The 22,275-nt window shown below is 43.3% G+C and overlaps 2 protein-coding genes across 5 annotated transcripts in view; one reads left to right on the top strand and one right to left on the bottom strand.

Annotated features, from left to right (window-relative positions):
- The window catches only part of ASB2 (ankyrin repeat and SOCS box containing 2), a 92,091-nt gene that overhangs the window by 3,603 nt on the left and 66,213 nt on the right, over window positions 1-22,275 (bottom strand). For all 4 annotated transcript variants that reach the window (XM_073578093.1, XM_073578092.1, XM_073578094.1 and 1 more), the window contains 3 exons: window positions 18,317-18,562; window positions 17,912-18,086; window positions 11,786-12,347 (listed from right to left, as the gene is read on the bottom strand). In XM_073578093.1, coding sequence (XP_073434194.1) covers window positions 11,786-12,347; window positions 17,912-18,086; window positions 18,317-18,562 — 983 coding nt within the window. The remainder of the gene's footprint in view (window positions 1-11,785; window positions 12,348-17,911; window positions 18,087-18,316; window positions 18,563-22,275) is intronic.
- Window positions 1-22,275, top strand: part of CCDC197 (coiled-coil domain containing 197) — a 91,647-nt gene that overhangs the window by 3,468 nt on the left and 65,904 nt on the right. The gene's annotated exons all lie outside the window — the stretch shown is intronic.

The following is a 22,275-nucleotide window of genomic DNA, read 5'->3' as shown; positions in this document are numbered from 1 at the left end:
CAGCAGATTCTTGACAATAATGTGCAAGAATCAGTGACGAAGTTGAAGTTACACAAGGGATGGATATTTCAGCAAGACAAAGATCCAAAACACCGCTCCAAATCTACTCAGGCATTCATGCAGAGGAACAATTACAATGTTCTGGAATGGCCATCCCAGTCCCCAGACCTGAATATCATTGAACATCTGTGGGATGATTTGAAGCGGGCTGTCCATGCTCGGCGACCATCAAACTTAACTGAACTGGAATTGTTTTGTAAACAGGAATGGTCACAAATACCTTCATTCAGGATCCAGGAACTCATTAATAGCTACAGGAAGCGACTAGAGGCTGTTATTTTTGCAAAAGGAGGATCTACGAAATATTAATGTCACTTTTATGTTGAGGTGCCCATACTTTTTCACCGGTCAAATTTTGTTTAAATGCAGATTGCACATTTTCTGTTAGTACAATAAACCTCATTTGAATCCAGAAATATGACTGAGTCCATCAGTTATTAGATATATGAAACTGAAATAGCTGTTGCAAAAACCAAAATTGTTATAAAGAAAAAAGGTTAACAATAATAGGGGTGCCCAAACTTTAACATATGACTGTATTCTTGTACATAGGGGGCAGAATTATAGTAGTTATATTCTTGTATACAGGAGCAGTATTATAGTGGTTATATTCTTGTACATAGGAGCAGTATTATAGTAGTTATATTCTTGTACATAGGGGCAGTATTATAGTAGTTATATTCTTGTGCATAGGGGCAGTATTATAGTAGTTATATTCTTGTACATAGGAGCAGTATTATAGTAGTTATATTCTTGTACATAGGAGCAGTATTATAGTAGTTATATTCTTGTACATAGGAGCAGTATTATAGTAGTTATATTCTTGTACATAGGGGCAGAATTATAGTAGTTATTCTTGTATACAGGAGCAGTATTATAGTGGTTATATTCTTGTACATAGGAGCAGTATTATAGTAGTTATATTCTTGTACATAGAAGCAGTATTATAGTAGTTATATTCTTGTATACAGGAGCAGTATTATAGTAGTTATATTCTTGTACATAGAAGCAGTATTATAGTAGTTATATTCTTGTACATAGAAGCAGTATTATAGTAGTTATATTCTTGTACATAGGGGCAGTATTATAGTAGTTATATTCTTGTGCATAGGGGCAGTATTATAGTAGTTATATTCTTGTACATAGGAGCAGTATTATAGTAGTTATATTCTTGTATACAGGAGCAGTATTATAGTGGTTATATTTTTGTACATAGGAGCAGTATTATAGTATTTATATTCTTGTACATAAGAGCAGTATTATAGTAGTTATATTCTTGCACATAGGGGCAGTATTATAGTAGTTATATTCTTGTACATAGGGGCAGTATTATAGTAGTTATATTCTTGTACATGGGGCAGTATTATAGTACTTATATTCTTGTACATAGGGGCAGTATTATAGTAGTTATATTGTTGTGCATAGGGGCAGTATTATAGTAGTTATATTCTTGTACATAGGAGCAGTATTAGTTATATTCTTGTACATAGGAGCAGTATTATAGTAGTTATATTCTTGTACATAGGAGCAGTATTATAGTAGTTATATTCTTGTACATAGGGGGCAGAATTATAGTAGTTATATTCTTGTACATAGGGGGCAGAATTATAGTAGTTATATTCTTGTATACAGGAGCAGTATTATAGTGGTTATATTCTTGTACATAGGAGCAGTATTATAGTAGTTATATTCTTGTACATAGAAGCAGTATTATAGTAGTTATATTCTTGCACGTAGGGGCAGTATTATAGTAGTTATATTCTTGTACATAGGGGCAGTATTATAGTAGTTATATTCTTGTGCATAGGGGCAGTATTATAGTAGTTATATTCTTGTACATAGGAGCAGTATTATAGTAGTTATATTCTTGTACATAGGAGCAGTATTATAGTAGTTATATTCTTGTACATAGGAGCAGTATTATAGTAGTTATATTCTTGTACATAGGGGCAGTATTTTAGTAGTTATATTCTTGTGCATAGGGGCAGTATTATAGTAGTTATATTCTTGTACATAGGGGCAGTATTATAGTAGTTATATTCTTGTACATAGGAGCAGTATTATAGTAGTTATATTCTTGTACATAGGAGCAGTATTATAGTAGTTACATTCTTGTACATAGAGGGCTATATTATAGTAGTTATATTCTTGTACATAGGAGCAGTATTATAGTAGCTATATTCATGTGCATAAGAGGCAGTATTATAGTAGTTATATTCTTGTACATAGGGGCAGTATTATACTAATATTCTTGAACATAGGAGCAGTGTTATATTAGTTACAGTGCCTTGCGAAAGTATTTGGCCCCCTGGAACTTTTCAACCTTTTCCCACATATCATACTTCAAAACATAAAGATACCAAATGTAAATTTTTGGTGAAGAATCAACAAGTGGAGCACAATTGTGAAGTTGAACGAAATTTATTGGTTATTTTAAATTTTTGTGAGATAAAAGGAGAGATACAGGGCGCATCCACTGTGTGAAATCCGTATAAAACAATTAAAATTGTGGAACAGTAAGGAAGGTGCTCACCTATTGGGGTTGTGAGGAAGTCACAACACCCATGAACGCTTAAGAAGCAGCAGCAAGTCTGCACAGGGTCCTAGGACAGAATTGCAGAAATGACGTGGAAGTGCAATAAGGACTGCGCTTGCTTCTGGTAGAGTAAAGGGTTCTTTATTCAGCCAACGCGTTTCCTGAGCCTGCTTGCTCACTTCATCAGGGCAGATTTGTGGAAAGTCAAAAATTGAAGAGTGGGGCGTGCAATACTATTTGGCCCCTTTACTGTCAGTGCAGCAAATTCACTCCAGAAGTTCATTGTGGATCTCTGAATGATCCAATGTTGTCCTGAATGACTAATGATGATAAATATAATCCACCTGTGTGTAATCAAGTCTCTCTATAAATGCACCTGCTCTGTGATAGTCTCAGGATTGTGTTTGAAGCACAGAGAGCATCATGAAGACCAAGGAACACAACAGGCAGGTCCGTGATACTGTTGTGGAGAAGTTTAAAGCCGGATTTGGATACAAAATGATTTCCAAAACTTTAAACATCCCAAGGAGCACTGGGAATTGAAATGGAAGGAGTATCATACCACTGCAAATCTACCAAGACCTGGCTGTCCCTCTAAACTTTCATCTCAAACAAGGAGAACACTGATCAGAGATGCAGCCAAGAGGCCCATGATCACTCTGGATGGACTGCAAAGATCTACAGCTGAGGTGGGACAGTCTGTCCATAGAACAACAATCAGTTGTACACTGCACAAATCTGGCCTTTATGGAAGAGTGGCAAGAAGAAAGCCATTTCTCAAAGATATCCATAAAAAGTGTCATTTAAAGTTTTCAACAAGCCACCTGGGAGACACACCAAACATGTGGAAGAAGGTGCTCTGGTCAGATGAAACCAAAATCGAACTTTTTGGCAACAATGGCAAACGATATGTTTGGCATAAAGGAAACACAGCTCATCACCCTGAACACACCATCCCCACTGTCAAACATGGTGGTGGCAGCATCATGGTTTGGGGATGCTTTTCTTCAGCAGGGACAGGGAAGATGGTTAAAATTGATAGGAAGATGGATGGAGCCAAATACAGGACCATTCTTGAAGAAAACCTGTTGGAGTCTGCAAAAGACCTGAGACTGGGACGGAGATTTGTCTTCCAACAAGACAATGATCCCAAACATAAAGCAAAATCTACAATGGAATGGTTCACAAATAAACATATCCAAGTGTTAGAATGGCCAAGTCAAAGTCCAGAACTGAATCCAACCGAGAATCTGTGGAAAAAGCTGAAAACTCTGTTCACAAACGATCTCCATCAAACCTCACAGAGCTCGAGCTGTTTGCCAAGGAAGAATGGGCAAGAATTTCAGTCTCTCGATGTACAAAACGAATAGAGACATACCACAAGCGACTTACAGGTGTAATCGCAGCAAAAGGTGGTGCAACAAAGTATTAAGTTAAAGGGGCCGAATAATATTGCACGCCCCACTTTTTTTAGTTTTTGACTTTCCACAAAAATGTAAAATAACCAATAAATTGTGTTCAAGTTCACAATTGTGTTCCACTTGTTGTTGATTCTTCACCAAAGTTTACATTTGGTATCTTTAAGTTTGAAGCATGATATGTGGGTAAAGGTTGAAACATGGATTTTTGTGATAACACACCGTAAAATCCTTTTCTCCGAGATGCTCATTGGGGGACACAGATACTGAGGGTGTATGCTTCTGCCACTAGGAGGCTGACACTAAGTGAAAAAAAGGTTAGCTCCTCCTCCGCCGTATACACCCTCGCCCCTATTGCGGGCAGAAATCAGTTTGGTGCCAAAGCAGTAGGACAACAAAATCAGCCTTAATACAGGTACAACATGTCTGAAACACCACCCTTATATTAAATTAGTAAATGCATATAAATTTAAACTAAACAAGAGCTAACTGGCTAATAGGGTGGGTGCTGTGTCCCCCAATGAGCGACTCGGAGAAAAGAATTTTACGGTGAGTTATCACAAAAATCCATGTTTCTCCTTCGCCTCATTGGGGGACACAGATAGTGTGGGACGTCCTAAAGCAGTCCCTGGGTGGGAGATTGACTCACCGTTCCAAGCTACATGCACCTCTTGTTTACAGGTGCGCCACCGCTGCTTGGAGAATCCTTCTACCCAGGCTCGCATCCGCCGAGGCCTGAGTATGGAAAGGTTTCCCCTGAATCAGAGAGGAGCTGGTTAACCACCATCCGAGCGACTGCCTGACTTGAACGGACAGTCCGCACTGCCAATCGAGCGTGAAGGGATTCTTGTCCCAAGCTGACAAAAGGGCGTGCTGCAGGGGGTGAAAATGGAACTGGGAGAACGGTACCGCTTCCATTCCTGCCACCATTTTCCCTAGACTCCTGATCCCGGATCGGATGGTATGAGGGACTGGTTGCCGAAGTGTCTGGACTCCCTGCCAGAGCGCTAGCACCTTTTCCTGAGGGAGAATTACCAACCCTCGGCGAGTGTCGAGAATCATTCCTAGAAAGGAGATCTTTTGAGCTGGCACAAGGGATGACTTCTTCGCATTGACCAACCACCCTAAGCGAGCAAGAGTATCTAGCGTGATGTTGACATTTTCCTTGCATGCCCGCATTGAAGGGCCTTTGACCAAGAGGTCAGATAAGGCAAGACGAATATGCCTCGAGAATGCAGTATGGCCATGACAACTGCCATAACCTTTGTGAACACTCTGGGAGCCGTGGCTAGCCCGAAGGGTAGTGCTATGAACTGAAAATGTAGATTGCTGATGGTGAAGGGTAGAAACCTCTGATGAGGAGGAAAAATAGGAATATGCAGATATGCATCCTGGATATCTATTGAGGCCAAGTATTCTCCCTGCTCCATGGCAGATATGTCTGACCGGAGAGACTCCATCCAGAAATGTCTGATCCTGATGAATTTGTTCAGAAGCTTCAGGCCCAAAACAGGCCTGACCGACCCGTCCTTTTTGGGACCACAAAAAGATTGGAATAAAATCTTTGATTTTTTTCGTGTTCCGGCACTGGAACAATGACTCCGTTCTGCTGGAGCGATTTGATGGCTCCCAATAGAGCCCTTGCCTGGGCATCCACTCTGGGAAGCCGGGAAAGAAAAAACCATCATGGCGGGTATCTGACAAATTCTATTTTGTAACCTGAGGCCACCAATTCCTTGACCCATGTGTCGTGAGCGACATTGGCCCAGACGTGGAAAAACCGGAGTAGGCGGCCGCCCACCTTGCCGGTATCGTCTGGTAAAGGCCTCGAGTCATTTGGCCGACGATCTTTGGGATCTGGATTCCCTTGATCGGGGCTGCTGAGTACGCAATCTCCCCAATGGGTTGGCTCTATATTAGACCTGCCGCTCCCTATCCTGGTTGGGGCGGCCTGAGGCGGCGGAATTGGCCGCTGTAGTCCACCCGGTGTTGCGAAAGGCCCGAAAACGTGCCTGAAACGGGTGACGAAAAAGGGGTTTGACCCTTTGTTGAGGGAGAAACCCACTCTTCCCTCCTGTGGAGTCAGAGATAAGTTGATCTTCTCCCCCCAACTTCTCCCCAAATAGGCGGCCGCACTGATAAGGCAGGGAAGTCAAGGACTTCTTAGAAGAAGAATCAGCTCGCCATGTCCTTAACCATAGGGCTTTTCTGATCGAAATTGCATTATAGAATCACAGAATCGTAGAGTTGGAAGGGACCTCCTGGGCCATCTGGTCCAACCCCCTGCTCAAAGCAGGATTCGCTAAATCATCCCAGTCAGATGTCTGTCCAGCCTCTGTTTGAAGACTTCCATTGAAGGAGAACTCACCACTTCTCGTGGCAGCTTGTTCCACTCATTGATCACTCTAACTGTCAAAAAGTTTTTTCTAATATCTAATCTGTGTCTCCTCCCATTCAGTTTCATCCCATTGCTTCTAGTCTTTCCTTGTGCAAATGAGAATAAAGTTGATCCTTCTACAATGTGACAGCCCTTTAGATATTTGTAGACAGCTATTAAGTCTCCTCTCAGTCTTCTCTTTTGCAAACTAAACATTCCCAAATCCTGCAACCTTTCCTCATAAGACAGGGTTTGCAGACCAGTCACCATTCTGGTCGCTCATTTCTGAACTTGCTCCAGTTTGTTGATGTCTTTTTTAAAATGTGGTGCCCAAAACTGGACACAATATTCCAGATGAGGTCTGACCAAAGAGGAGTAGAGGGAAATAATGACTTCACGTGATCTAGACTGTATGCTTCTGTTAATACATCCTAGAATTGCATTTGCCTTTTTTGCTGCTGCATCACACTGTTGACTCATATTCAGTCTGTGATCTATTAGTATACCCAAGTCTTTTTCACATGTGCTGTTGCTTAGCCCTATTCCTCCCATTCTGTATATGCTTTTTTCATTTTTATTGCCCAGATGTAGTACTTTGCATTTTTCCCTGTTAAAAACCATTCTGTTAGTTGCTGCCCACTTCTCCAGTTTATTTATATCTTTTTGAATCCTCTCTCTCTCTTCTCTAGCATTAGCTATCCCTCCTAGCTTTGTGTCATCAGCAAATTTAATCAGTTTACCCTCAATTCCTTCATCTAAATCATTGATAAAGATGTTGAACAATACAGGGCCCAGGACAGAGCCCTGTGGTACCCCACTTGAGACATTCTTCCAACTGGATGTGCAGCCATTTACGACCACTCTTTGGGTCCGATCACTAAGCCAGTTATGAATCCACCTAACAGTTGCCTTGTCCATTCCATACTTAGTCATTTTTTCAATAAGGATTGTATGAGATACTTTGTCAAATGCTTTGCTGAAGTCAAGATATACTATATCTACAGCATTTCCTTGATCCACCCAATCAGTGATTCCATCATAGAAGGAAATTAAGTTAGTCTAACATGACTTATTAGTTACAAACCCATGCTGACTCTGTTTAATCACTTCATTCTTGTCCAGGTACTGACATACATGTTGTTTAATAATTTGTTCAAAGATCATTCCTGGTATAGAAGTCAGACTCACCGGCCTATAGTTGCCTGGGTCCACCTTCTTCCCCTTTTTGAAGATAGGAACAACATTTGCTCTTCTCCAGTCTTCTGGGACTTCTCCTGTTCTCCAAGAATTTTCAAAGATTATGGAGAGGGGTTCAAAAATTTCTTCTGCTATCTCCTTCAGTACTCTGGGGTGTAATTCATCTGGACCTGGAGACTTGAATTCATTTAGGTTAGCTAAGTGTTTCCTCACTATCTTTCTGTTTATAGATATCCTGGATTCTTCTATTCCCTTAATAGGACAGTGAAGAACAGTTGATGTTACATTTCCTTTCTGAGAGAAAACAGATGCAAAATAGGAATTTAAAAGTTCGGCCTTCTCAACATCCTGCCTTACCATTTCATCATTTTCATCCTCTAAAAATCCTATAGCATCTTTGACTTTTCTTTTACTTTTGACATATCCTCAAAATCCTTTATTATTGCTTTTGACATCTCTTGCAAGCCTCCATTCATTTTCAGCTTTAGATAATCTGATTTGGGCCCTGCAGGTTCTGCAGACAGCATTATATTCTTCTTTAGATATGCCTCCCTCTTTCCATTTTATAAACTTTTTTTCTTCCTTTTTAGCATGTGCATGTGTAAGTTTAGCATGTGTAAGTTCTGTGTTCATCCATCCTGGTTTCCTTAAATGCTTCCTATTCTTCCCTCTTTTCGGAATTGTTAACAATTGTGCTGTGAGAATTTCATTTTTCAAGATTTCCCATCCTTCCTGGACATTTTTGTCCTTAAGGATATCCAGCCATTGGATCCCTCCAATTCTCTTTCTGAATCCCTTAAAATCTGCCTTTCTGAAATCTAACCTTGACGTCTGAGTCTTCACAGGTCTTCCTCCTCTAGTTATCCAAAATTCTAAAATGGCATGGTCGCTACCTCCTAGGGTCCCAGCCACTTTTACCTCCTCAACCATTTCCTCCCTGTTTATAAGGATTAGATCCAAGGTAGCAGTTCCCCTTGTTTTCTCCCCTATTAGCGGCAGCAAGTGCCGAGCAATTGGCCACATCCAAAGACGCATTGATTACATAGTCTCCGGCCATCGCCATCTGCTCTGGGACCTCCGAAATCTCTGCAGGTAGCTCCTGCGCGACCTTGTTTAATGTTTCTGACCATGATATCATAGCCTTGGCTACCCAAGTTGCTGCGAACGAGGGAGCGAGTGCTAACCCTGAAACCTCATATACTGAGCGAGCTAAGCTCTCTAAAAGGCGATCCGTGGGATCCTTATTCGAGGAACCACTCGGGACGGATAGCAGGGTCTTAGTGGCTAGGCGCGAAACCGGAGGATCCACCATTGGGGATTCCATCCATCTTTTATGGAGGTCAGGAGCAAACGGATAACTTGTTTTGAGTGCCTTTTGACCTGAGAAATGCCTGTCTGGACGTTCTCTGTGCCGCTGCACTATGTCCTCAAACTCTGGGTGAGAGGAAAAAACTCTGTGCAGGCGCTTCACTCGATTAAATACCACTTTATGCCCCGTAGCCGCTGCGGGATCATCCTCAATCCCCAGGGTCTGATTGACGGCTTCTATGAGGCTGTCCACTGTTTCACGTGACCCTGGAGTGTCCAGGTCAAGGGGCTCACCTGAGTCGCAATCTGAGGTCTGCTCGCTATCAACCACTGGTGATGGGAAGCAAGAAGCAGAGCTTACGGATGCCAAGGCACCGGATGGACTGAGCGACACCGTGTGGATTCGTTTCCTCCGGGTCTGCCTGGAATGAGAGCGGCCCCTGCAGGTTGGAGGCTTTTGTGAGGTGGAGGTTCCCTCTAAGACCGGCGAGCCATTTTCCCTGCCCCTATCTGGGGCTTAAAGGGACTCTATTGCTCTCGTAAGCGACGCCATGGACTGTGACAGTGATCGGGCCCACTCCGGGGGATTTGACACTTTGGTCACGGTCGCAGGGGAGGGCTCCTGGGCGCGTTCGGATTCGCAGGCTTCGCATAATCGCTTGCTCTGCACCCGCGGAAACGCAGCCCAACAAGAGATGCATGCAGCGTAAAAGAATGTGTGCGTCTTTGCCTTTTCGGACATGCTGTATCTGTCCGCTGCTGGGGATGTGGGGAGGAGGTAGCACCTCGTTTCCCTGTAGCGTGGCCTCTCAGGCAGCACTTACCCCAGTCCTGCGCCCTCCATCCTGGCTGCTTCCTTCAAATCGCGCGCCACCAGCTGTGGGAGTGAACCAGCATGTAAAACTGCTCTAGGGGCGGTGCTTCCGTTCTGCGGCCTAGCCGCGCTCCGCAGCCAGGGCCTAAATTTCTTCGCCGCCGCCCAGTGCTGGGCTCCGGAAGTGACGCGCAGCTCCAGGGGCGGGACTTCCGGCCGCAGCCTAGCTCCGGCTGCAGTCGCGGCCTCAATTTTTCCCCTACCCGACGGGGGGGGGGGGAAAGGGGTGTCGCAGTACACAAAAAAACATGGCGCCACTAACTGCGCTGCGCCACCTGACGGGTCCAGCCACTCTCAGCCTTGCATGGCCGGTGGCTTCCGCCGGCTGGGGGCTCCAGCCCTGAGATCTTCGCAGGAGCCCTCCCAGACGCTCTCCTCACCGATGATCCTCTTCAGCCTGAGCGCAGGTATGTGAAAGGGTCTTGATAAAATAGGACGGTGCAGGCACCCTAACTCCATCTAACCCCTTCAGGGGGTGAGGAGAGGGACCGTCCGCCACCTTGCAGCACTGCAGTCTAAGCATTAGTGGAGCAGTGGGGGCCGCACGGACTAGTCTTGTGCCTCTGTACAGCCTATGATTTCAATAACTAGGGGTGGTCAGGGCTAAGTCCGGCATTGTGTCCCACGACACGGGAGAGGATACGTGGAGGCGACACTCTCACGTGCTCGCCCGTTGTTGATTTGGGGAAATCAGACCCTTTCAATAGGATCCGTTGCCCCTGTCACATCTTCATGGAAAAAGATGAAAAATGTCTGGAGAAAAAAACCAGACGTGTGCCTCCATGGACAATAAGCAAAAAACTGATTTCCGCCCGCAATAGGGGCGAGGGTGTATACGGCGGAGGAGGAGCTAACCTTTTTTTTTCCACTTAGTGTCAGCCTCCTGGCGGCAGAAGCATACACCCACAGTATCTGTGTCCCCCAATGAGGCGAAGGAGAAAAGTTCCAGGGGGCCAAATACTTTCGCAAGGCACTGTATATTCTTGTACATAGGGGCGGCATTATAGTTGTCATATTCTTGTACATAAGGAACAGTATTATAGTGGTTATATTCTTGTACATGGGGCAGTATTATAGTAGTTATATTCTTGTATATAGGAGCAGTATTATAGTAGTTATATTCTTGTACATGTATGTATTATTATAGTAGTTATATTCTTGTACATAGCAGCAGTATTATAGTAGTTATATTCTTGTACATAAGGGTGGTATTATAGTAGTTATATTCTTGCATATAGGGGCAGTATTATAGAAGTTATATTCTTGTATATAGGGGCAGTATTATAGTAGTTATATTATTGTACATAGGAGCAATATTATGGTAGCTATATTCTTGTACATAGGGGCGGTATTATAGTAGTTATATTCTTGTACATAGGGGGTCAGTATTATAGTAATTATATTCTTGTACATATGAGCAGTATTATAGTAGTTATATTCTTGTACATAGAAGCAGTATTATAGTAGCTATATTCTTGTACATTGGAGCAGTATTATAGTAGTTATATTCTTGTACATAGGAGCAGTATTATAGTAAAAAAAAAGTTTAGTGTCAATGATTAAGACGCACGGTTTTGTGTTGAAACGTGTTTGATTTTAATGTTCTGGACTATGACGTGATTGCTTTTATCCTACTGCAAGTGATGGAATAAAAGAAAATGGATTTTATGGACTTACAGCGCTGGACTTATTTTTTCTCAGTATTATAGTAGTTATATTCTTGTACATAGGAGCAGTATTATAGTAGTTATATTCTTGTACATAGGAGCAGTATTATAGTAGTTATATTCTTGTACATAGGAGCAGTATTATAGTAGTTATATTCTTGTACATAGGAGCAGTATTATAGTAGTTATATTCTTGTACATAGGAGCAGTATTATAGTAGTTATATTCTTGTACATAGGAGCAGTATTATAGTAGTTATATTCTTGTACATAGGAGCAGTATTATAGTGTTATATTATTGTACATAGGGGGCAATATTATATTTTTGTGATATAACACTTGGCTGTACCTGGATAATTTTGGGTTGTTTAGGGTTTTGGGGTGTATTTTCCTGTTGTCTTTGATCTTGTACTGGAGGATGAGGCCCATTTCCGTATTCACAGGTGAAGCAGGACTCTGCATCGCACCCTAAGTCCATGATATACTTCAGCAGGCTGAGATACTTCATGGAGAACATGATGGTGGCCGGGAAGGAGGTTGGGTGGGTGGAGATATAGGCGTTTATATTTGCACCGTAGTCCAGAAGCATCTTCATGGTGGTCAGGCAGCCATGTCTTATGGAGATCAGCAGCGGATTGATGATATCGATATTTGGGTTGGCTCCCGCTTCTAGCAGCAACTTAGTTGCATGAATATTGTTATTCATGACTGAGAAGTAGATGACGGTGCTGCGTCGGTCCTCGTACAGTCGGGCGCGGTCAAAGGAGAGGGTGAAGTTAACATCGTAGCCGGCATTGATGAGCTCCTCCAATATGTCATCATTATTGCGCTCTGCTGCTATGTGCAAAGGGCTTATCCCGCTTCTCTTCACCCGCACACGGCTTGTCACTGGGATCAACATGGAGATGATGCTAAAATATCAAGAATATATGACACCTGTCATCAAAAGGGCATAAATAAAAGGTCAGAATTATAGCATAGCACTGAGATAATAAGTCAGGAACATAGCATACAAACAGAAAAACTGACCAGCACATCCCAGCACATCCCAACTATTTAAATTTCTAGATTTACTATTCTAAACAATCCAGAGAGCAGCTTTGTATTTTCTTAAGAATATAGTATAGCCCTGAGATAATAAGTTAGGAATATAGCATATCCTTGAGAAAATTATTCAGAAATATAACATAGCTCTGAGATAATAAGTCAGGAAGAGAGCATAGCCCTGAGATAATCAATCAATCAAATTTATTATCGCCAAGTACATATTACATATATACAAGGAATTCTTTGTGGCAAAGAGGCAACATAATATATAACAACAGATACAACAAGTAACATCTAACAAGACAGATACAGTATATAGTCTACACATGACGATTTAATTTTTGAACAAAGTGGATAGAAGCTGTTCATATGGCGGCTGGTGCTGCATTTGGGGACTCTGAAGCGACGTCCTGAAGGGAGTAGTTGGAATGAGGAGTGTCCCGGGTGAGAGGGATCGGATGAAATTTTCAATGCGTGGGATCGAATACTCTTATCATAAAGATCCTGGATTTTAGGCAGGGGGGAACCTATAATTCTCTCTGCTGTTCTGAAAGTCGTTTGTAAGCGGAGTTTGTCATGCGCAGTGGCTCCCCCATACCAGACTATCAGAGAGGAACAAATCACAGATCTGATGACAGCATTAAAGAATAAGATCAGAAGATTCTTAGACAAACCATATCTTTTCAGCTGACGCAGGAAGAACATCCTCTGTTGTGCTTTTCTTATAACAACATCCACGTTTTTCCCCCATTTAAGATCACGAGAGATGATAACACCAAGGAATTTGGTCTCTGTGACCCTAAGAACCACTTCGTCATGGATGTAGATTGGAAGTATCTCATGTTGATCTTTCCTAAAATCCACAACCATCTCAGCAGTTTTTTTAGTGTTGAGTACAAGATTATTGGCTTTACACCAGTCACATATTCTTTTCACCTCACTCCGATACAAGTCTTCAGCATTTCCCCTGATGAGACCAATCAGTGTCATATCATCGGCAAATTTCAAGATTTTTACTGAGTTTGCTGAAGAGATGCAATCATTCGTATAGAGAGAAAACAGTAACGGGGACAAAACACACCCCTGAGGTGCCCCGATGTTTGTGACCAAGGTGTCCGAAGTGAATGGTCCAACTTTTACACTCTGTATCCTGGCTGTCTGGAAGTTATAAATCCACAAGCATAAGTTGAGAGGGACTCCAAGAGCTACCATTTTCTTATGAAGTAAATTCGGATCAATGGTATTGAACGCTGAGCTAAAGTCCATGAAAAGAATCCGGACATATGAGTGCCGTTCATCTGTATGATCCAAAATGTACTTCAGTGCCAGATTGACAGTGTCGTTTGCCGAACGATTCTCCTTATAGGCAAACTGAAGCGGGTCCCATAGCTTCTGCGTGAATTTTATCAGGTGGGACATCATAATTCTTTCGAAGACTTTCATAGCTACAGATGTGAGTGCTACTGGTCTATAGTCGTTCAACTCAGAGGATCCCACTTTCTTGGGGACAGGGATAATTGTGGAACTTTTCCAACACTGAGGTACAACGCACTCTTTCAGTGACACATTGTATATATTTGTCAGTATAGGGGCAAGCTGGGTAGCACATACTTTCAGACATATTGGAGATACACCATCAGGGCCAGGTGCCTTTTTGACCTTAAGTCCCTTCAGGATGCGTATCACCTCTGCCTCGGAGATCACTACTTGGGTGTTGCACAATGAATGATCTTTATATGAACAGACTGAGGAGCTTAGAGATGAATAGCCACTGTGTGTAGAGCTTGCCTCAAATCTGCAGTAGAATTCATTTAACTCTGCTGCCAGACTTCTGCTGGGGTTCACTATAGTGGGGTGGCTTTTATAATTGGTGACCTCTCTTAATCCTCTCCATGCAGATCTAGTATCTTTTGATGAGAACCTTTCCTCCAGAATCTTTGCATACTCGTGTTTGGCTAACTTGATCTCTTTAGATAGAGAGTTCCTAAGTTTCTTGAATTCAGTAATATCGCCTGCTTTATAAGCCTCCTCTTTTCTCTTACGGATCAACCTGACTTTATTTGTAAACCACGGCTTGTTGTTTCCCCGAAAGTGGACAGATTTGGATGGAATAAACGTGTCTTCACAAAAACGGATATATGAGGACACTGCATCAACCCATTCATCCAGACCCGAGCATGTTTCCTGGAATACCTCCCAGTCCGTGCATTCAAAGCATGCTTGTAGTTGCAATAATAAGTCAGTATTATAGCATACTCCTGAAATAATAAGTCAGGAATATAGCATATCCCTGAAATAATAAGTCAGGAATATAGCATAGCCCTGAGATAACAAGTCAGGAATAAAGCATAATCCTGAAATAAGTCAGGAATATAGCATAGCTCTGAGATAACAAGTCAGTAATATAGCATAGCCCTAAGATAAGGCAGGAATTTAGCGTAGCCCTGAGATAATAAGTCAGGAATATAGCATAGTCCTGAGATAATAAGTCAGGGATATAGCATAGCCCTGAGATAATAAGTCAAGAATTTAGCATAGCTCTGACATATCAAGTCAGGAATATAGCATAGTCCTGAGATAATAAGTCACAAATATAGCATAGCGCTGAGATAATAAGACAGTAATATAGCATAGCCCTAAGATAACAAGTCAGGAATATAGCATAGCCCTGAGATAATAAGTCAGGTATTTATCATAGCCCTGAGATAATAAGTCAGGGATATAGCATAGCCCTGAAAGAACTCAGGAATATGGCATAGCCCTGAGATAATAATGTGGCACCCCTGAGGCTCAGTCGCCACAGAGGTACTGCACCTTCTCCTAAGGTGTGGTTCCCCACCATCCAGGTAAGTTGGAGGCTCCTGACCACGCTCCAACACTCGCACCCCACACAATAGAGTAGTTCAGCAAAACCACATTGCTGCTCCTTGCTTAGAGAGAAGCAGAGCACCTTTGGTGGTTTCCTGCTTGGAACACTAGACGTGCTGGGAGGTGGGTGGAGTTGAAAATACACATAAAAGAGCGGGAAGGTTTTAGGATTGAGGTCAGTCAGACGGGGAGTCTGAGAGAGGAAGCCACTCGAGAGGAGTGGGGATCCCTGGAAGAAGGGATGGAGGAAGGAGTGCTGCAGCTGCCTCAGTGATCTGAGCCAGCTGGCACGGGAAAAGAAAGAAAGAGAAAGACGTTGAACTTAAGCCTGAGCTTCCATAGAAGGGAAAGACAAGTACGGAACGAAGGAGTGAAAGGGAACACAGAGGACGTGGGTTAGAGGAAGAACCCTGCCTAGAAGTTCTAAGCACAAGGCCGGGGCCTGGTCCCCGAGGTTGTATGAACAATAATGGTTCTGCAGCAGACACCGGTGGAGTAGTGGGCTGTAAATGCACTACTCCCATCTAAGGCTTGGGGGCACAACAGCATTTTGGATAGAGAGTCGGGACTCAGGAGTAGAGAGTCCCCGAAGCAGGCTACAGCTGTCTGCCGTACAAGTAGAGTTCTTGGGAACATCTGTCAGGAGGAACTCCAGTGTAACTCAGTACTAGGAGATCTTCACACTTAAAGGCGCTATAGAGGAGACGTTCAGAAAAGGCACATAAATTGGCGGAGTGTTGGAAGGGAGCGTTCCATCTTGCCTGGAGGTTGACCGAGTCCCTGACCCGGAGGACACGGCACAGAAGCGGGCACTACAGACTGTGAGTAAAGCTTTGGAACTACATGCCCTGGTGTCCTCCATTCCTTCCTGCATCCGTCCGCCTGGCACTGCTACATCCCCTGCGCCAAACACAATACCATCTAAGCGTCTCTTCACCTACCCAGCCCTGGGACAACAGCCCTGCCTGTGGAGGGCTATACCATCACTGCTGCACCACACCATCTGTCCCAGAGGATCTGGCTGCAGCGTCGGCTTAACACCTCCCTTGCCGAACACCACAGGTGGCGTCATGAACTATTCATCTAACTACACCCCACCATTCTCATCTTCCTATTATTTGGGCGCCCAGGGCCACGGTCCGGGTCACCGCTGCTGTGACACATCCCACTGATACCGGCCCGGTACCGAGTACCCCACAGCCCTGGGAGGGCAGTATTATAGCATACTCCTGAAATAATAAGTCAGAAATATAGCATATCCTTGAAATAATAAGTCAGGAATATAGCATAGCCCTGAAATAATAAGTCAGGTATTTATCAGAGCCCTGAGATAACAAGTCAGGAATATAGCATAATCCTGAAATAAGTCAGGGATATAGCATAGCTCTGAGATAACAAGTTAGTAATATAGCATTGCCCTAAGATAAGTCAGGAATTTAGCGTAGCCCTGAGATAAGAAGTCAGGAATAAAGCATAGTCCTGAGATAATAAGTCAGGGATATAGCATAGCCCTGAGATAATAAGTCAAGAATTTAGCATAGCTCTGACATATCAAGTCAGGAATATAGCATAATCCTGAGATAATAAGTCACAAATATAGCATAGCGCTGAGATAATAAGACAGTAATATAGCATAGCCGTAAGATAACAAGTCAGGAATATAGCATAGCCCTGAGATAATAAGTCAGGAATATAGCATAGCCCTGAGATAATAAGTCAGGAATATAGCATAGCCATTAGAAAATAAGTCTGGAACATAGCATAATCCTAAAATAATAAATCAGGAATATAGCATAATCTTGAGATAATAAGTCAAGAATATAGCTTACCCCTGTGATAATAAGTCAGTAATATAGCATAGCCCTAAGATAAGTCAGGAATTTAGCGTAGCCCTGAGATAATAAGTCAGGAATATAGCATAGTCCTGAGATAATAAGTCATGGATATAGCATAGCCCTGAGATAATGAATCAGGAATATAGCATAATCCTAAAATACTAAGTCAGGCATTTATCATAGCCCCGAGATAATAAGTCAGGAATACAGCATAGCCCTGAATAAAGTCATGTATATAGCATAGCCCTGAGATATGTCCGGAATATGGCATAGCCCTAAGATAATAAGTCAGTAATATAGCATAACTCAGAGATAATAAGTCAGGAATATAGCATAGCCCTGAGATAATAAGTCAAGGATATAGCATAGCCCTGTGATAATAAGTCAGGGATATTATAGCCCTGAGACAAGAGAGATATACTGTATTCCTGACTTATGTATATAATCTATAGGACATAGCCAGCGATGTCGGAGCGCCCATGTGACGCCGCTGCTGTTTTCCTTGTGTTCCCCCATACAGATCCATGTTTAGATTCCTTGGAGGTGACATCAGCCCCCTGCGGCCGCCGCACCAGCACCGTCAGTGATACCAGTGCCAGATGTGTTTTTCGTGAGTGCAGGAGATGTCAGCTCAATCTCGCTTTCCTCATGTTGGAGGCATGCAGAATGATTTTGGGGGGTAGAGTTCACGGATGAGTAGGGTGTGTGGGGGAGGGGCAACTTACTCATCGTTGTCACGTTTCTTCGCTGCGATGTGAATGGGCAGAAACCCATCTTTATTCTGTTTGTTGGCGTCTGCTCCTTGGGACAGGAGGAACTCGACAATGTCGTCATGACCATTTTTGGAGGCTTCGAATAGCGCCGTGGCGAGGTCATTGGCCTGTGTGTTTATGTCAGCGCCTGGTGAAATAAAGTAACAACAAAAAATTAATGGGATTGTCCACCTCTATTTATTTTTTTTAATCTGGTCACCACGGCCACAAACAGGATCAGGCGCCACCATGGCCGCCTACAGGATCCAGCACCAGTGTGGCCACCAACAGGATGAGACGCAACCACCAGGATCAGATGCCACCCACGGCCGCCTACGGAATCCAGTACCATCGCGGCCATCTAATGTTGTCACTTACCACATTTTACGATATAGCGCAGCGCCTCCAGCTGTCCACTCTGCGCCGCTACAAATAAGGGGGTGATGCCGTAACAGTTCTTGGCTTCAATCTTTGCTCCTCCCTTTACTAATATATCAATGATGTCCAGAGCGTTCCTCGCCACCGCCTCATGCAGCGCCGTCCAGCCTTGGTTACACCGGTGATTAACGTCAGCCCTGTAGTCAACCAACAATTGGACGGCGGCGCTGTTCTTCCGCTCACAGACTGTACAGGAGAAGAACGGGAGTTATAGAATGTGAGCCGCTGTATCTAATCCTATCTTGTGTGATACCATCTACTGAGCCGTGTATCTAATCCTATCCTGTGTGATACTGTCTGCTGAGCACTGTATCTAATCCAATTTTTTCTGATACTGTCTGCTAAGCCGTGTATCTAATCCTATCCTGTGTGATACGGTCTGCTGAGCTATGTATCTAATCCCATCATGTGTAATACTTTCTGCTGAGCTATGTATCTAATCCTATCTTGTGTGGTACTGTCTGCTGAGCCATGTATCTAATCCTATCCCGTGTGATACGGTCTGCTGAGCTATGTATCTAATCCTATCCTGTGTGATACAGTCTGCTGAGCTGTGTATCTAATCCTATCCTGTGTGATACTGTCTACTGAGCCATGTATCTAATCCTATCATGGCTGGACTGGCCATCTGGCAACTCTGGCAAATGCCAAAAGGGCCTGTATGGTTGTGGGCTGCCTTGTCTGCTATGTTAACAGAATCAGTGTTGTCACGACACCCATATTGTTAAGAGTTCTGTGGAGCACAAAGTCGCTGACTCTGTCACTTACCCTAGCAGGTCATGGGTATCATTAGAAATATTGGTATTGTATTAAATCTTGCTTTCCCCCATCCAGGGTATTAGTAGTAATATATCCCATCTGGTGCTTGGGGACAGGAAGAGCATGGGCCTGTGTGATTTCAAATGCCAGGGCTGAATTTCAGCACCAGCCGTACCTGAATCCTATCCTGTGTGCTACAGTCTGACGAGCCGTGTATCTAATCCTATCCTGTGTGATACTGACTGCTGAGCAGTGTATCTAATCCTATCCTGTGTGATACTGTCTGCTGAGCTCGGTACCTAATCCTATCCTGTGTGATACTGACTGCTGAGCTGTGTATCTAATCCTATCCTGTGTGATACTGTCTGCCGAGCTGTGTATCTAATCCTATCCTGTGTGATACTGACTGCTGAGCCGTGTACCTAATCCTATCCTGTGTGATACGGTCTGCTGAGCTATGTATCTAAACCCATCATGTGTAATACTGTCTGCTGAGCTATGTATCTAATCCTATCCTGTGTGGTACTGCCTACTGAGCCGTGCATCTAATCCTATCCTGTGTGATACTGACTGCTGAGCCATGTGTCTAATCCGGTCTTGTGTGATACTGTCTACTGAGCCATGTATCTAATCCTATCCTGTGTGATACTGTCTGCTGAGCTGTGTATCTAATCTTATCCTGTGTGATACTGTCTGCCGAGCTGTGTATCTAATCCTATCCTGTGTGATACTGTCTGCTGAGCTGTGTATCTAATCCTATCCTGTATGATACTGTCTGTTGAGCCGTGTATCTAATAATATCCTGTGTGATACTGTCTGCCGAGCTGTGTATCTAATCCTATCCTGTGTGATAATGTCTGCTGAGCTCTGTATCTAATCCTATCCTGTGTGATACTGACTGCTGAGCCGGGTATCTAATCCTATCCTGTGTGATACTGACTGCTGAGCCGTGTATCTAATCCCATCCTGTGATACTGACTGCTGAGCCATGTATCTAATAATATCCTGTATGATACTGTCAACCGAGCTGTCCATCTAATCCTCTCCTGTGTGATACTGTCTGATGAGCTGTGTATCTAATCCTATCTTCTGTAATACTATCTGCTAAGCCGTGTATCTAATCCTATCCTGTGTGATACGGTCTGCTGAGCTATGTATCTAATCCCATCATGTGTAATACTGTCTGCTGAGCTATGTATCTAATCCTGTCCTGTGTGGTACTGTCTACTGAGCCGTGCATCTAATCCTATCCTGTGTGATACTGACTGCTGAGCCGTGTACCTAATCCTATCCTGTGTGATACGGTCTGCTGAGCTATGTATCTAAACCCATCATGTGTAATACTGTCTGCTGAGCTATGTATCTAATCCTATCCTGTGTGGTACTGCCTACTGAGCCGTACATCTAATCCTATCCTGTGTGATACTGACTGCTGAGCCATGTGTCTAATCCGGTCTTGTGTGATACTGTCTACTGAGCCATGTATCTAATCCTATCCTGTGTGATACTGTCTGCTGAGCTGTGTATCTAATCTTATCCTGTGTGATACTGTCTGCCGAGCTGTGTATCTAATCCTATCCTGTGTGATACTGTCTGCTGAGCTGTGTATCTAATCCTATCCTGTGTGATACTGTCTGCTGAGCCGTGTATCTAATAATATCCTGTGTGATACTGTCTGCCGAGCTGTGTATCTAATCCTATCCTGTGTGATAATGTCTGCTGAGCTCTGTACCTAATCCTATCCTGTGTGATACTGACTGCTGAGCCGGGTATCTAATCCTATCCTGTGTGATACTGACTGCTGAGCCGTGTATCTAATCCCATCCTGTGATACTGACTGCTGAGCCATGTATCTAATAATATCCTGTATGATACTGTCAACCGAGCTGTCCATCTAATCCTCTCCTGTGTGATACTGTCTGATGAGCTGTGTATCTAATCCTATCTTCTGTAATACTATCTGCTAAGCCATGTATCTAATCCTATCCTGTGTGATACGGTCTGCTGAGCTATGTATCTAATCCCATCATGTGTAATACTGTCTGCTGAGCTATGTATCTAATCCTGTCCTGTGTGGTACTGTCTACTGAGCCGTGCATCTAATCCTATCCTGTGTGATACTGACTGCTGAGCCGTGTACCTAATCCTATCCTGTGTGATACGGTCTGCTGAGCTATGTATCTAAACCCATCATGTGTAATACTGTCTGCTGAGCTATGTATCTAATCCTATCCTGTGTGGTACTGCCTACTGAGCCGTGCATCTAATCCTATCCTGTGTGATACTGACTGCTGAGCCATGTGTCTAATCCGGTCTTGTGTGATACTGTCTACTGAGCCATGTATCTAATCCTATCCTGTGTGATACTGTCTGCTGAGCTGTGTATCTAATCCTATCCTGTGTGATACTGTCTGCTGAGCTGTGCATCTAATCCTCTCCTGTGTGATACTGTCTGATGAGCTGTGTATCTAATCCTCTCCTGTGTGATACTGTCTGATGAGCTGTGTATCTAATCCTATCCTGTGTGATACGGTCTGCTGAGCCGTGTATCTAATCCTCTCCTGTCAGATTTCGGAATAAATTCTTGGACTTTTGTGCGCACAAAAGTCCAAGAATTTATTCCGAAATCTGATGTTGAAGCGGTCGCAGAGTTGACCTTTGGACGTGCAGCAAGCAGATTACTGATCCTACATGCTTTAATCTCTCCTAAAAAGGGTGAGTAAACTCTAATTTATTTTTTCTGCAATAACCCGGATAAGACCCTATTGCGCTTTTTTTGTTCCTTTAGCTATATTACATTTTAATCCTCTCCTGTGTGATACTGTCTGATGAGCCGTGTATCTAATCCTATCCTGTGTGATATGGTCTGCTGAGCTATGTATCTAATCCCATCATGTGTAATACTGTCTGCTGAGCTATGTATCTAATCCTGTCCTGTGTGGTACTGTCTACTGAGCCGTGCATCTAATCCTATCCTGTGTGATACTGTCTACTGAGCCGTGTATCTAATCCTATCCTGTGTGATACTGTCTGCTGAGCGGTGTATCTAATCCTATCCTGCGTTATACTGTCTGCTGAGCTGTGTATCTAATCCTATCTTGGGTGGTACTGTCTACTGAGCCGTGTATCTAATCCTATCC

Source organism: Dendrobates tinctorius, unplaced genomic scaffold, assembly GCF_039654945.1.
Source record: "Dendrobates tinctorius isolate UK_male_01 unplaced genomic scaffold, ASM3965494v1 ptg000058l, whole genome shotgun sequence".
Lineage (NCBI taxonomy): Eukaryota > Metazoa > Chordata > Amphibia > Anura > Dendrobatidae > Dendrobates > Dendrobates tinctorius.
Note: the sequence above shows the minus strand (reverse complement) of the source record. Positions and strands in the feature narration are given on the sequence as shown.